At 37.8% G+C, this 15,209-nt stretch overlaps 3 protein-coding genes across 5 annotated transcripts; all 3 read left to right on the top strand.

The window, feature by feature from the left end:
* The first annotated feature begins 521 nt into the window (after positions 1 to 521).
* On the top strand, positions 522 to 3,525 carry LOC107224268. Its single transcript, XM_015664260.2, has 7 exons — positions 522 to 856; positions 1,074 to 1,497; positions 1,583 to 1,774; positions 1,905 to 2,047; positions 2,110 to 2,274; positions 2,656 to 2,818; positions 3,014 to 3,525. Exons 1-6 carry the CDS (start codon positions 522 to 524, stop codon positions 2,816 to 2,818), a joined length of 1,422 nt encoding a protein of 473 aa, XP_015519746.2. The 3' UTR covers positions 3,014 to 3,525.
* A 1,130-nt stretch (positions 3,526 to 4,655) lies between these two features.
* LOC107224277 (UDP-glucose 4-epimerase) lies at positions 4,656 to 8,936 on the top strand. Of its 3 annotated transcripts, none has more exons than XM_015664270.2 (7): positions 4,656 to 5,146; positions 6,141 to 6,316; positions 6,635 to 6,753; positions 6,828 to 7,118; positions 7,233 to 7,413; positions 7,583 to 7,858; positions 7,934 to 8,936. In XM_015664270.2, the coding sequence occupies exons 2-7, from the start codon at positions 6,187 to 6,189 to the stop codon at positions 8,029 to 8,031; spliced, it is 1,095 nt and encodes a 364-aa protein (XP_015519756.1). In that variant the 5' UTR covers positions 4,656 to 5,146; positions 6,141 to 6,186; the 3' UTR covers positions 8,032 to 8,936. The 3 variants fall into 3 exon arrangements, with proteins under 3 accessions (XP_015519756.1, XP_015519759.1, XP_046590902.1); XM_015664273.2 differs by having other exon boundaries at positions 6,132 to 6,316; XM_046734946.1 differs by lacking the exon at positions 4,656 to 5,146 and adding an exon at positions 5,153 to 5,295 and having other exon boundaries at positions 6,132 to 6,316.
* Positions 8,937 to 9,515: 579 nt separating this feature from the next.
* LOC107224269 (vesicle-associated membrane protein 4) lies at positions 9,516 to 13,210 on the top strand. Its single transcript, XM_046734949.1, has 6 exons — positions 9,516 to 9,535; positions 10,342 to 10,476; positions 10,621 to 10,670; positions 10,802 to 10,852; positions 11,088 to 11,320; positions 12,958 to 13,210. The coding sequence occupies exons 2-6, from the start codon at positions 10,411 to 10,413 to the stop codon at positions 13,035 to 13,037; spliced, it is 480 nt and encodes a 159-aa protein (XP_046590905.1). The 5' UTR covers positions 9,516 to 9,535; positions 10,342 to 10,410; the 3' UTR covers positions 13,038 to 13,210.
* The last annotated feature ends 1,999 nt before the right edge of the window (positions 13,211 to 15,209 follow it).

The raw sequence follows: 15,209 nt of genomic DNA, 5'->3' as shown, positions 1-15,209 counted from the left end.
TTCTGTTCGACGCAATTTTCGTTTATTTTGTATGAAATAATACATCTTTCGTGTCATACGTATCAAAGTATTTGCCCGTCAAGTTTGCTACTCAGTTTCCGGAATTTTTTTTATGTGTATTCTTAAAAATGATCTTGAAAACTGTTATCTAAATGGAAAAATATACCACAATCACACGTTTAAAGTAGACCAACATTTTTTCACGATCCCGAATCTAGTTCGCTCTGCGATCGTAGCTAATTATATACTCCAGCGAACGGCTAAAGAGTTTGAAAATGATGGCAGGCTCGAAAAATTTGACATTCCGCAAATAGTAGCGAGGTAAGGAAACGTGTAGGTTCGAGATATGAAAGCGGGAATCATGCCGAAACCAGTAAGAGTGTGAAAATATTTTCGGACGCATCTTTCATTTGTTAAGTAGTGAGTTGTTTTTATCCATCCCCTTGGCAAAATAATAAATAATAAACAATCAGCAACAGTTTTAGCAAATATAATTTTAACTGTCTTTGAAATTTGGTAAGATGCTGAGTCAATCGTCATGGGCGAATAATCGCCAAAGGTATGGTGGGTACTCGTTGAGAGGCCAAAGAAACATTCATTATCCCCCGCCTCCCTCATACGTAAGAGGTCCCCGACGGGGACCCGTTTCCGGACCGATTAGAAACCCCATTAATTCCTACCGCAACATCCCGGTATCAATACAAGGCAACATTACCAAGAAGACTGCCGTCTTTAGCTCAAACAACTCAAAGACAGCATGCATCATACCGAATACCCCAAAGTCTTCTTGTAAGAAGAGCTTTTCTATGGTCGATCTGTCACCCACGTCCATCAATCCGGATGTTCTTGACCTAAGGTAAAGAATGAGCTGGTCAAAATGTTTATAAAATAATCGTTACAAGATTTGGAAGTTCAAGTGATCAAGTTGAAAGTTTGACTCGGGCAATAATCTTGAAATCGAAATCAGCAATGCCTGTATTGAAAAAAATTATTTCTGCGCGATGTTCATCATTTTCTAAATTTGAACATTCAAACGGCGCTATAAATTTATTGTGATTTTTTACTTTGGTCAGGTCTGGGAGTGCCACTTCTTTGCAGTCACGTCTGCAACGGAAAGTAGCTGCAACTGATTCGACAAGCTCTGAGGTACCATGCGTTGATGGGGCTGAAACTGGGAGTGAAAGAGGGATGGGATCATGGCCGGGAGATTTGGATGTCAACGGACTCTCGGCTCCACCGGATACGAACAAGGCAGCGGGTCTCGTCTGTCGCGCTTTGGTTGTAAACGCCTGGCGTCGTAGACGTGAGGAGAATTTGCAACTGCATGAAACGATTCGCCAGCTTAGCCAGCAGGTCGACCATCTTCACATCCAGATCGTCGTGCTGCGACGACTTTTGGATGCCGAAAATGGTCGTGTCGGAAGATTTATGGCTGAGATGCAGCGTGTTCGAGTCCAGTTTGATGACATTGCTCGCGACAGAGATTCCCTCAAAGCGGTATGTATGGTTGTAATAATTGTTTAACGATTTAGAAACGATTACGGTTAATTATATACCGTGCGTCGGAACGACGATTATACAGGAGAAGGAAAGAGCGTTAGAAGAGGCTCAAAAGTTGCGGAATGCTGCCGAAGAAAAGTCCGTGGCCACGGAAAACCTACGGAACGAATTGTTCACGGTACAGGCACAGGTGCTAGCTCTTGATGGACAGATATCTCGAGATCGCGAAAAGCTGCTCAAGCTCCGAGAGGATAAAAAAATTTTGCTTGATAAGGTACTTTATCGTGTAACTGGAATTATTTTCCAATTGACAATCAGTAATAGAAGAATGACGTTTGGCGTCAGATGTCCTCTTCTATTAATTAGAATACATTGTAGAAATAAAAAACGGGATTAATCATCAGGTAGCAAACAGCGAAGCTCTGGCTACGGAACGCCTTGCAAGAGCTGAAACTGCCGAGGCAGCAGCGGAAGATTTACGGGGACGGTTAAATGGGCAAATGGCAATGCTTGCTTCCGCTCACGAGCAGCATCGGAAGGCTGCAAAGTAGCTGAAAAAAAAGAATTATATAGGGTTAAGTTTGTATTATAATTACGAAATCGTTTCAGAGAAGTCAAGGTGAAGACGAGCGAGATGGTAACAATGCAAAAGCAGTTGCAGGAGAGCCGAGAGGCTGGAAAAAGGCTGAGCTTGCGAGCAACTAATCTTGAGAATGAGCTCTCTAATCGCGACGACGTTTTACGGCGTCTCGAGTCCGCGTACAGTTCTCAGTTGTAAGTGTTCATCATACATTATGCCGTTGTCGCGGATATTATTCAGCCCCAGAGAATCAAACGAATATCACGGGGGTGTCCTGAATTAAACTGTCAAAAAAATGTTGTTTTTTTTTTATTGCTTAAATCGATAGATAAACTATCTAAGAATACGTTCACAAAGTTACAGTTAGTTCTAAATATTTCCAAGAATATAAAGCCGGAAGCAGACGAGCGTCGAGCAGGTGTGCGAGCCCTCGCCACTCCGACTTTCTATTCAGAATTCTATACCTGAAAAAGGTTGATGGGTCGTTCAATACAACAGTTATAATCCATGGTTGTATCCAGCTGAGTCTTGGTATATTTACCCAGTCGTGATAAACCATTGTATACAAATTTCAGGTCAGAGTTGAGTGATTTGAGGGAGCGGCTGGCTCGCCAATCGCAGGAAAGAGGCTGGAGCAGCAGAGTTCTTCAAATTGCAGGAAGTGTTGTCCGAGCTCCGCGAGCAATTTTTCGTACTCTTTCATTCCTATCCAATACTGGCTCGTCTGTGACATCTTAAGTAATTCTGATACGAAATACAGATACCCAATTATTTCTATGACGGTATAATTTAAGGTGTCGAGAAAGAGTTTAAACGGGTCTAATTGTAAGTGAAGCTTGAATTCACTGTCAACTGCAGCAGGAAAAATTCTAGTCGATTATGCGTGATACATTAATACGCATAACTCTATAAATATTTGAATTTGTTTTTCAGATTATGTTACAGGTCTTTACGTTTTGCTTATGCGCTCTATTCCCGAAGGAGTTGCTTTTGCAATTTCCACGTAGAAATTCTCCAACTACCACCGAATCGATGATGACCGGACTACAATATGCATATACTGCAGTCGACAGCCGTGATTGAAAGAATTACCGACGGTCAATTCGTGCGTCTGCAAAGTAGAAGCGTTGCGAGAACCCATCCGAGATGTCTGGTTTGAAAATAAAAAAGAAAAACATCGATAATGAGAAAAATATAATAAATATTCGATCGATCAAAAGACTGGAAACCGCATGTAACGGACGAAAGGACTTCTCAGTTCCTCTTCACAGCTGGTTATTTATTTATTTATTCAATATACTTTTAATTTTATATACTCGATATACCTGCAAGATTGCTTGAATATATCACCATTATAGGTCTAGATACATTCTACACAGCTTTAACGAAATTCCGAATATGTGCGGTATTTATCCTGAATCATATATCGAATGAAATCATTTTATACAGACAAATAAAGCAGTTTTTTTTCTTATATAACACGTGTTTGTACGTTCAGCTTTGTCAATCGCGTAATTTGTTCGCATTATTACACTCCTATGTAAACTACAGTCGGTATAGACAGTCGAATGAATATTTATAATAGACGTTTATAAATTATTATATAATTTAAACAGACAGCGACGCAATTTATTTTACGTGAATTTATCAGAAACGGACGTACACCATGTCACTGGATAGGAGGTTATCAAATTGTGATTGTTTCGTGGCCCTGGACCTGCAATCTTATCCGCTCTCATATTTCTGGCACACATATGTTAATCTTAGAACAAATGTATCTTTTATTCTACCTTCTAACGCAGGAGTGGGGTCATTAACGACCCCGCGCGTTCATGAGTCATTTCGTTATTTAATATGGAAACGAATGTTGAAGTTCAAATCTAATTTCGTTGAAATTTAGTTAGTGAAAAATTCAACAAACTACCAAAAAGTGCTAAACACCAGCAAAAACGACATTTTTTAAACAAAATCTCGTATCTTTCTATGTAATGAACCGATTTTCAAATTTCAAGCGCGATTTTGAAGAGGATACATTAGACTAGCTGGAAAACATTACTATCCCTTCTTCCCGTTGAAAGAATATATCCATTTCGGGATACGAAAATGGAAAAAATGCGGAATACGGAAATACGAAAATAGTCAATAAGAACGTGACAAAAAGAAGTGTTTGTAGTGAAACTGAATTATGGTCACGGTCCGCAGGCGATAATGTCAATGCTTAGCTAAAGAGCGCAGTTTGAAAGCAGTTCATTATTTCTAGGGTGAATTAAGTATAGCAAAATACGTGCATGATTATACTTATACGAAAATGAGGATAAGATTTACGGTTATTAATCGTTTCCAACTCAAGGAAACCATCTACGATCGAAGGTCTGCTACCGTTGTCTGATCGGTTGCAATACATATTGAATTTGAATAATCAAAAAAAATACTTTAAAACATACAAAGTTGTTTAATTTCTAAGAAAACAATTTCGTTACCCACTCTCCCGTAGAGTTTGAATTGGCGAAATACCTTCGATATGTCGCGACGAACGAGGTATCGAGTTTCGTGAATCGAAACTTACGTACAAGACAAATTCAGACCGGTTCCAACATGGTACAGAAAAAGCTGTGTTTACATCGTTTACATAAAGGCGACGTTGCGACGAGTCCCTGCCGGGGGTTCCGTTGATTATTCAACTCGAAATTGTGGAGCGGAGTCGCGCGATGTTTTGAATCTTCATCAGCCGCCAAAGGTAGACGATGACAAAAGGCACGTTGTTCGGTAAGGAAAATCATTCTAGGACATAACCCATCCGACGCATCGCGGGTGCCGATGCAATGGGTCAATCGACGCTACTGGATGCGACTTTTCCGCAACCGTAACCATGGGCCTGAATTGTAACACTCTCCACTTCGCCTCCGCGCTGATAACGCGACTCTTTTTCACTCCGTCGCTCTTTGAGCGCACGTAGCGCAGTTTCGCGTGGTCGTCCAGCCGTCTTGCCACGAGGTCACATCGCGCTTTTCGCTTGACGGTTCTCTCGTCGTGGAACTAGTTGTCTTGGCACACGCACCGGATCAGGTATGTTTCCGGTCTTCTCTGTCACCGTAATCGATACTTGCGTACATCATTCCCGGAGCGGAATCTCAACAATGTGTACATTTTCTATGTTCTCAACTCCTTTTGAATCTATCTTTCGAAACGTGTTTTGACACGTCAAATGACAAAAAGTTTGTCAAAGTACAATGTCTTCACAATTTGTCGTCAATTAACATGAATTTACTTAATCCAGTTTTCTCTTACGGTTTTTCAATTGTTTCTTTGTTATATTTCTAATCGCAGTTATTTATTGAAGAGAGTATATAGCGCTGGTTGTGTATTTAAGATCCGCTGCCTACCTCAAGTCTTCCTTTATAATAATAGTTATGTAACGTTGTACTTGAAATACCTGCAGCACTGAGTTCTTGTTATCTTTATCGTTTCATATTCATTACATTTTCCAGTCACGTATTGGTTATATCGAGCATGTTTTTTGCAGTGTCAGGCTATTCTGCATAATTGTATATCTATATTGAAGTTTCTAATAATATTTGGTATTATGGGATATTGAAAGAGGGTATTTTTGAAGTACTGTGTTGTCTGAGATAATTTGTTTAATTTCCCAATTAGGCAAATAATTAGTATTTTGAATTACATTCATTCGTAAGTCAGAAACTATGAAACATTATCTTTTTTTACAGTTTAACGTTGTTAAAAGTGACAAAATGGTCTCTCACATAAAGTTTGTTAACATCTCAACTTATAGTGCAGATAAGATAGGGAAAAATGTGATTCAATTTTCTGTTTGTAAGACGAATATTCAATGTTCCATTGATACTTCAGTCATATCTGCTAAACTGTCAGATATAAGAAAATAATCTAAAATTCAATAAGTAAGTTTTCTTTCACTTTTGTGTGCGATAATATATTACAATATAATTTCATCCATGTACAAGACGGTATTTCAAAATGTAACCCGTAGTTTTAAGGTTTAATTTATTATATACTAGTACTAACACTTTACTAGCACAATTAGAGGGGTAAAATTAGGAAGTAAGAATCAACACGAAGAAACGGAAGATATGTCGAGGAAAGGGCAGACTATACTGGTGACGGGTGGTGCTGGGTACATTGGCGCATTCACGGTTTTGGAACTACTTAATGCCGACTTCGAGGTGGTGGTTATTGACAATCTTACTAATGCTTACCAAGGTAAGATGGGAATTAATCAATATCTGAAAGTTATTTCCAAGCATTATGGAAAGAATACTCTCAACGCATCCTCCTCAAAGTAGCCTTATCGTTTTATCATGAGTTTAATTTCTCAATTATCGCTTCACTCAGCTGACAAATTTTATCATCCAGTTCCTATCGATAACATATGATACAATCTACCCTATTTATCTTTGGCTTTGCAAGTGCCTGAACTTGTATATAGCCTTACGCAATATGTTTGAGCAGCTGAAGAGTTTGTAGATGGCTCATTTAGCACACCGCTATATTAATATATTTTTTTACTTCATTCTGCAGCTTCGGATAAAAAGAAACCAGAATGTCTTCTGAGGGTGGAGGAACTGACACAGAAGCACGTAGCATTTCATTCTGTAGACATAACAAACAGAAAGGAATTGACTAGCATATTTCAACAGGTGAGTATCGAGTTATTCGCCATATTATTTACCACGATGTTTATAACAAACTATGAAGTTATTTTATTTTCTAGTATAAATTTGACAATGTGATACACTTTGCCGCTTTAAAGGCCGTTGGCGAGTCTGTTGCCAAGCCGCTTGAGTATTATAGAGTCAATGTTAGCGGTACTATAGTATTACTCGAGGTAATGCGAGAACACGGAGTCTATCGAATGATTTATTCAAGCAGCGCCACTGTTTATGGTCTTCCTGATAAACTACCATTAACCGAAGACATGAAAACTGGGGATTGCACCAATCCGTATGGAAAGTCTAAGTTTATGGTGGAGGAAATACTGAAGGACCTATGCGTTTCGGACAAGGTATACTTTTATGCTTGGTAGAAGAAATATTCGAGAATCTTTTAGTAATCACTTCATATTCACCTGGAAAAATATTCTAGAACTAGTCATTGAACACACACTGACTTCATCTAGGTTTGGTCCATCACATCCCTCAGATATTTTAACCCTGTGGGAGCTCATCCATCTGGAAATATTGGAGAGGATCCAAACGGCATACCGAACAACTTGATGCCCTACATCGCCCAAGTCGCTGTTGGAAAAAGAGAAAAGCTCTCAGTCTATGGAAGTGATTACAATACCCCTGACGGAACTGGTAATAATGAAGTCCGAGCCAGATAATGTCGTTCGATTTTTTCTACTTTTCTTCAACGGGGAATTTCTTCTTGTTCTCTTCTGTTGTGTGAAAAATTCTATAGTCACTTGAATATTACCAGGCTTTATCTTTCTACAAGTGTGAAATCTGCAAAATTTTTCATTTACAGGGGTTCGCGATTACATTCATGTAATTGATCTGGCAGTTGGCCACTTGCAGGCGATTTCCCACCAGCATCCCTCCGGCTTCCAGGTTTATAATCTCGGTACTGGAAGAGGGTATTCTGTTCTGGAAGTAATCAGAGCGTTCAAAGATGCTTCTGGCAAAGACATACCCTATGATATTGTAGATCGTAGACCAGGCGACATTGCGACAAGTTATGCCGATGCAAGCCGTGCTAATGCAGAACTGGACTGGCACGCAACACGGAATATTGATGACATGTGTAAGTTAGACTAGACTTTTCTAAATTAAAACACTTTATTGAGTGTCTTTTGATAAAAAATATCATTGATTACAGGCAAGGACACATGGAGATGGCAGCAGAAAAACCCGGATGGATATAAGAACGTGTCGTCCCCATTTTGCCCAGACGCCTGTTCTATAAAATCTAAATGAACAAATTAAATCTATAGATTAATAATTCCACCTAGACGGTGAACCTGCCACATCAGGTGAAATCGAAAATTGGATTGGATAATTTTACATCAGTTACATATATCTATGTGCCAGTGAACTGGAATGGATTTAGAATTTATTTATAATTAATAGGGTATAGAAAAGTGTATAAGTTGGGGATATCGTACTAAAATATAGCTTAAAATTACCAAAGACAAGACAGTGAGCTTAATAGTTTATCTAATTACGATTAAATCGATACGCACATTGTAATGTGTAATTTTAGAAGATGATAAATCAAAACTCAAACCCAGCTGACTTTACCGATAAAATTTTGAGCACCTCAGTAATGATACTGTGTACTTGTAAATTGGGAGGATTGAGGAGAAAAGATTCGATATTCAGAGTAGAACGATGACGTTTTTTTTTCTCGATATTGGTAAATTGTATCCTATACCTTCAACTTGAACAGAATTAACTCTGATGTACCATAAAGCTTGAACATTGTTTCATGACCTAAGTGACTAAGTTTGCTGTACGAGATTGCCTTGTATTGTAGGTGCAATATCGAATTCTACCAATTTCTGGGTTCTAGATAGTTTTTTAAATTATTATTATTATTATTATTACTATTATTGTTCTTGTTGTTAATAGTTGTAAAATATCTGTTGAAATATATCATAAATTAGTCATTTTAAGAAGGCAACAATGAAAGATACACATGTGTTCAAGAACATTAGTTCATATCAAACAATTCCCAGTTCTGTGTGTATTTTATTTCTAAAGACATCAATTAAATTTGTGAATTATAAGTTTATAATGTGCCATTATTGTTAAATAGTTGCAAAACCTAGCAAGATATCGTGTACACTGAGAAGTTCGAATAAATCATTTGAGAAAATTCATCTGCTTCAGTCTCCCATGTTTCAAAATTTGCGATGGCTTTAGATCATGGAAACGTATTCAGACTACGGATGCAGTGAAAGGAAGGTATAAACAGTATTTTCAAAAGTTATACAACTTACTCATGCTGCATTGTGACAATCAGCCCAGCCTCAACATCTGTGTCTCACAATATTTTTGTAACACGCGATGACGAACAAAATTTTCTACCTCTTGCTGTTCAATCCGTACGAGTGCATAATTGTGACACTCTCATTTGACCAGCGTATACTATGAATTAGTGAATATTTACACTCACAATTACTTTTCTAGTCGTGAAGAATTGCCATACGAGTTACTTAGATCAGTATATTCTTGATATCTCACTGTGACGTATGTTTTTTCCATTGTTATCGAAATAAATCTAAACTTACTGTTAGACATGAATAATAAATGAACCGTTTGTGACCCGCTTCTCGCTATTACCTCTAGTCAAAGTTTCGAACATGTAAATCGAAAGCGGAAGCATTGGGTAATCGTTGTATAGAATGAAGCATACTGGGCAGGCCTTCGATGATATGTCATGTCCGTTCGGAGGGTAAGGTGGGCAAAGTGTGAGTCGGTAAGTCTACTAATTTACGAGCACGGTTACGAGCATGCCGCCTGGGATTTGGTCGAAAGGTTCTCTATTCTTTTTCAACACATGAAATGGAAGAAGACAAGATATTTACGTGGTTATGTCAGTTAAACGTATCGGCATTGCAAAATGCAAAGTGACCAGCTGTGTACAACAATTGGATTTACCACGAATGAAGTATTGCTTGATACATTTTTGCCTCTTTGATTGTGATCACGGTCTTATAGACAGGTCTGGGCACTCCGGCTGTAAAACCGTGCTCGAAAATGACGCCGATGTTGTGAATTTTCGCCGCTAGCGCTAGTGAGGGAGAGGCCTACAGTACGCATACACTGGCCTCGGAGATTGCAGCGCTCCGGTCTTTGGTGCACAAATTGAGAAACACAGGCTTCAAGACGGTCACGCTGCGTTATATGGGAAGGGGCTTGGAGTGCCCAGACCTGTCTATAAGACCGTGATTGTGATCAAATATGCCGACATGGCCGCTACCATTAAAAATGTTACCCTTCATCCAAGTCTTTCACCAGAGGGTCTCTAATGATTTTCACTTATTGTTGCAAGAAACGAAATAATGCAACTAGTATGGATCAGTTCATTTTGAAGTAAATAAATGGGGGCGTTCAATGCTCCGTATGACCAGCTGTTGATGAATTGTTCAGCGCCGTTTGTTATTGTTGTCGCTCCGTCTGTCGTCTGCTGCATGAACGATTTCAGCGGTATGACAGATAAAGATGGACGTTGTATTTGGAATTCCTTGAGTTTTATTCTTTTAACCGTATCTCCACATCCAGTTTAAGGAACGACTGGAGTACTTGCCGTCCGGGACAAGTTTAATAGTATCCTGTGACATACCATCAAACATGCCTCCGAAGTTCAAGCGTAATGTGCCGCGTGACGACGTTGCCAAAGCCGACGACGTGGAGAAGGTGTGTTTGTTTTTTGTATGATTAATCTTAAGCCGTGAGTCATTAGCAACCGTCTAATGTTTACACGGTTCAAGACAGTCAAAAAGCTCAGAATTATTATTAGATGATGTCAGAATCTAATCCTTCTTTTGTTTATTTCCTTAGGAGACCCTCCTTGATCATGACAGCGATCCAGATGAAGAGATGCTTTTCAAGTATGCTTGAACGATCAATTATCCATACCATAGACATATGATCCATATTGTGAACTTACTTTTTTATCGCTGTTCATAATATGAGACTAAATTTCAATTCATCTGAGAAATTTTTTTGTTTATCGTTCCAGCCGCCCGAGTACTTCGACCAGTCAGCCATACAGAGATCGTAAAATGGACAGGTGGTGTTCATTTAATCATGATTTTTCTCTACCTCAGATTTTTCAAATGAACTGTTTTAAAATTACAATAATCGTGGAATAAAATGAGATAGAATTAGTTATCGAAGAGTTAGATTTGTTTCTGGCCTATTGCAAATTGTCATGCTCTCTGATAATCCAGAATAATACCGAAATCCAGATTAGAGTTACTGTTTATAATTGTATTCAATGAATTTTAATAATTTGTTTATTTTAGTGTTCGTATGCAGATAAAGGAAGTAACAGACGTGATGCGTGAAAATGTGCAAAAAGTGATGGAGCGAGGAGAAAAAATGGAAGACTTAGAAGTGGCCAGCGAACGGCTGACTATGGCTGGAAACGAGTTTCACGACTCGGCAAAGAAGGCACACCGCAGGGCTTGGATGCAGAACATGAAGATGAGAATCATTGTCGGCGCCATTATTCTGACAATAGTTATGAGTATTATTGGTGAGTAAACCTTGACTCGCTTTGACTCACCCTTGGTAACACGGCGTCACCAGCTTTTGCTGCAAGCTTCAGCAGGTGTGGCTTATTGAATTTTTTCGTGTAAGCAACTTTTCTGCCAAATGATGTCTAACTTTTCAATCTGAACAGCAAATGTTCCAATTCTAAGTTTTGAAATTTTATACATTCAATAATTTGAGAATTTTTTTAGTCACCATTACTGTCATTCTCTTACATTTTATATTTCACCACTTTTACATATTCATCTTTCCAGGAATCACTGTCACAATATTTTAATAACTGATAAGATGCATTTCATACCTTTATTGATTCTGTACATGGTATAAAAGGAAACCTAAGGCTTCTATGAAAAAGATATCGACAATTATGTTCATACTTTTAGCTGTTTGTCCGTTACTTTCTTGTACGCATTACGTACACGTTTATGAAATTTAATGAAATTTCCATGCATTACCAATATTCCTGGTGAAAAGTTAGTTTATAAAAAAAATCTCTCGGTCAGCACACATCAGTTCCTCAATCTGTTTTCTACATCTCCTTTGACCTCGCATTTGAAACTGTTCTAAAAGAAATATCTCGTTACCACTTCGTTTTAACGATACCCATCAATAATCTATATCTACATACTTTCATTCTGTTTATAACTTCCGCATTTATGTATATTGACCGATGGTTAATTAATTTATGATAATTACAATGCGATTGTAACCGATTCTCAATTGAAAAGCTTGTCACAGGTCTACTTCTGATGACAAAATCTTTCACCGAAGATTTATACGTATATAGGTGTTTGAGTTTTTTTCTTCGTTTCTTTTTTTCATTGATTTAACGAGAACTAGCCTCTAATGCCGCGCTGATGGTTCGGCCTGTATAATTTTCAGTTCTGGACATCTTGGTGCTTTACCTAGTCATCAGATAGTTAATTGGACTGGTGAAACAGCCTGTGTAGGAACCAAGGTATTGAGATCTGAGATATTGAATATTTCTATCGCTTATCGCCAGTGGTGTGAAATTACGTAATTATAATACCTGCACTACTGTATATAGATCACGCTACCAGATCCAATTTCCGCGAGTTAAAAACCTCGACTGCACTTGCAATGCCATGGAGCGTAATCACGCAACGCGGCATTGAAACCATTCGTTCCTGTTTCTGTAGATATTTTGTTGTCCAACATATCAATTATTGCTATAGACGGAAAGCCACTGATCTGATTGAGGTAGAGACTACAACATTTTATGGTCGCCAAAAAATTGTTGAGAAGGTCTAGCGGTCATAAATTATCATTTAAACACGCTGCGTTTTTAGAAGTTTTTAGAAGAATTACGCAAGTAATAATTCTAGGATGGGATTGGCCATTCTACTTGAAATACGATTCATAAGGATATAAATTTCTAACGTAACTACGATCATTTAGAAAAAATAAATTTCGATCATGTTATCAAATTTTGTGATAATGAATGCGAAGCAAATTATACCCTATATGCGCCTTTTTTCTTTACACTGGCAGACTGAATTTCTACCGGATTTATCCGTACACTTCAGTACAAAATATATTTCTAGGTGCGTTGATTGAGCTTTCATTTCATTGAATAAATTTAAAAATTTCAAATTCCAGACACCGCTCCACCGCTTTACGATGAAAAAAAGGATATCATTTTTCGTGTTCCAGGTACTTTGATCAGATGGTATTCCTGACGTCATGCGACTGCCTTCCAATACGTATCATAATTTCAGTTTAAATAATTGTAATATATTTTGTGATAACGAACTTTACTCCGTGAATTAGCATGTAGCCAAAATAAATGTTATTCTTGTAACTATGTATAAATAAACGACGTATCTCTACATACGTATAATTATGTTCGAAATTCCACGAGCTACCAACCTACCTACCTATTTGTCTGATACTTCTTCTACCCAATAGCAACTATATGGGGCTGTTTAATAATTCATTTTGTCCGTTCAAAGTTTAGCCTGTTTCAAAACTCTCTGCGAAGTTTCTTCGTTTTACCTTCAAGCAAATTTCATGGGGGCTAAAGTAAAGATATGTTTGCGAATAGAATTTAAAATTGCACCGCGAAAAATGATGCACTCTGACAGTGAAATTTGCAAAACACTTTGTCTTCAACGATTTCCTCCAAATGAGTTTCTGTAATTATGAATTTTGATTGGCGATTTGCTTGTTTTATTTAAAACGAGGAATCTGTTAAAAATCGCTGAATACGATAATTCACGACACTTGACTATAAATCTGTCTTTCATATAAGTTCAAAAGTTGATTAGCAGACAAACGGGCGCATTGGAAAAATCTAACGTGAATTAAAAATTTTCTGTTTAACAAGTCCAGTTTCTTGCTTATTTGGTAGAGTATAATTTCCACTTTGCCTTGATTAGATTATCATAATCGTGCGTACATGTATAATATGTATGAGAACGTTTTTTCCAGGATTAATTTGCATCGTACGCGTACTTGGAATATAATGTTTAAAAATGATTGAAATTCCGAGTGAAAGTAGAACGAGTAGATCCAGGAATATGTCAATTAGCCGAAGGCACATGTATGCTTTGTACCGTTCATTTACATGCATTGGAAGTGTTGGTTCCATTCGTTTCGTCTTCAACTCGCTGGACATGTGACTACCACGCAAATAAGGCCACAGGCCTTTACTGTCACCTAAATTATTTACAATGTTAATAATATATCAATAGCATCAAACCACTGCTAAGCCTCGATTTCGTACCTATATGAAATTGACGGATCTACGAACGCTGGTTACGAACTTAATCACTGATTCCTAAGTGCTTAAGACGTTTGGGTGAATTACTTCTGATAATTATAAGAGGCTTTGACAATCCCTCAATTATTCAACGGTATAATTCTACGCAAGAAGTGAGTAGGTCGTTCTCTGACCTAAAAACTGATTGAATATACGCAAGATTGTCAATTCATGACCAGCATATTATTTGTCCGTAAGATCGTAACTTTGTAACTTTTAAACGATTATTCCAGAATGTGGCGCCAAACTGGTGACAAAGTTACAGACCATTTTACCGCCGCGTTCGAGTGTCTTAATGGGTTATCCCTTTTTTTCGTATCGTCGAATTTATTGTCCAACACTGCATAGTGATTATCGCTGAATCACAATACTGTTAGAGAAATCGCGAGGCATATACAGTGCGTCATTACAACCGTTGCGGCCACTATGTGTGTTTATTTTGACGCAGTTTTATTGCAGGAATTCAAATTATACACAAGTATTTCATCAAATACTTTTTTCATCGATTGTCAGAAACTCCCTTTGTAAAAATACTTTGTCTAGACGGTCATGGGCTACGTTCACATGTATCCTCATCGTCTGTACTTCTTTTCCACTCGCCATGATTTCACTCAATTTATTTCTGTCTACGTTCAATGGTGCTAGTAGAGTTAGCAATCTGAACGCCTCTCTAGTTTGAAAAAAGCAAATGAATGCAATGATGCAACGGAGAATCAAATGAGCTTATGGGCGTGTCGCATTTCAGTGAGGGAAATTCATGTCAATGGAAACCGCACTTAATAATATTGAGCTATTAGACGACTGATTACTGGAAAAATTTGCGACAACCTGATTACAATATTTCGGAAAATAAAGTTATTTTTCCAATTTGCTACGATAGCCGATATATATATATATATCGCTATATATATATATATATATATATATATATATACATATAACGTAAAAGGTATAGTTGAGGTATTTTTGTCGTATCATCAAGATTCAAATTTAAAATACGTGATAGTGATTCAGCCTGAAAAGACCTGAGAATTACGCGATTTGTCTAAATATAATATAGAATAAACAGATAACGAAACGAGGATAACTA

The sequence above is a fragment of the Neodiprion lecontei genome, chromosome 3, assembly GCF_021901455.1.
Source record: "Neodiprion lecontei isolate iyNeoLeco1 chromosome 3, iyNeoLeco1.1, whole genome shotgun sequence".
In the NCBI taxonomy this organism is placed as follows: domain Eukaryota; kingdom Metazoa; phylum Arthropoda; class Insecta; order Hymenoptera; family Diprionidae; genus Neodiprion; species Neodiprion lecontei.
The sequence above is the reverse complement of the archived record's forward strand: the minus strand, read 5'-3'. Positions and strand labels throughout refer to the sequence as shown.

Bases quoted from the DNA above. Each gene is read 5' to 3' on its own strand.
- LOC107224268 (XM_015664260.2), top strand. From the start codon at position 522: ATGCTGAGTCAATCGTCATGGGCGAATAATCGCCAAAGGTATGGTGGG. The intron at 1,498-1,582 runs GTATGTATGGTT...ACGATTATACAG, and splicing joins ACAGAGATTCCCTCAAAGCG to GAGAAGGAAAGAGCGTTAGA. The intron at 2,048-2,109 runs GTAGCTGAAAAA...AAATCGTTTCAG, and splicing joins CAGCATCGGAAGGCTGCAAA to AGAAGTCAAGGTGAAGACGA.
- LOC107224277 (XM_015664270.2), top strand. From the start codon at position 6,187: ATGTCGAGGAAAGGGCAGACTATACTGGTGACGGGTGGTGCTGGGTAC. The intron at 7,414-7,582 runs GTAATAATGAAG...TTTCATTTACAG, and splicing joins CAATACCCCTGACGGAACTG to GGGTTCGCGATTACATTCAT. The intron at 7,859-7,933 runs GTAAGTTAGACT...CATTGATTACAG, and splicing joins ACGGAATATTGATGACATGT to GCAAGGACACATGGAGATGG.
- LOC107224269 (XM_046734949.1), top strand. From the start codon at position 10,411: ATGCCTCCGAAGTTCAAGCGTAATGTGCCGCGTGACGACGTTGCCAAA. The intron at 10,477-10,620 runs GTGTGTTTGTTT...TTATTTCCTTAG, and splicing joins AAGCCGACGACGTGGAGAAG to GAGACCCTCCTTGATCATGA. The intron at 10,671-10,801 runs GTATGCTTGAAC...TTATCGTTCCAG, and splicing joins GATGAAGAGATGCTTTTCAA to CCGCCCGAGTACTTCGACCA.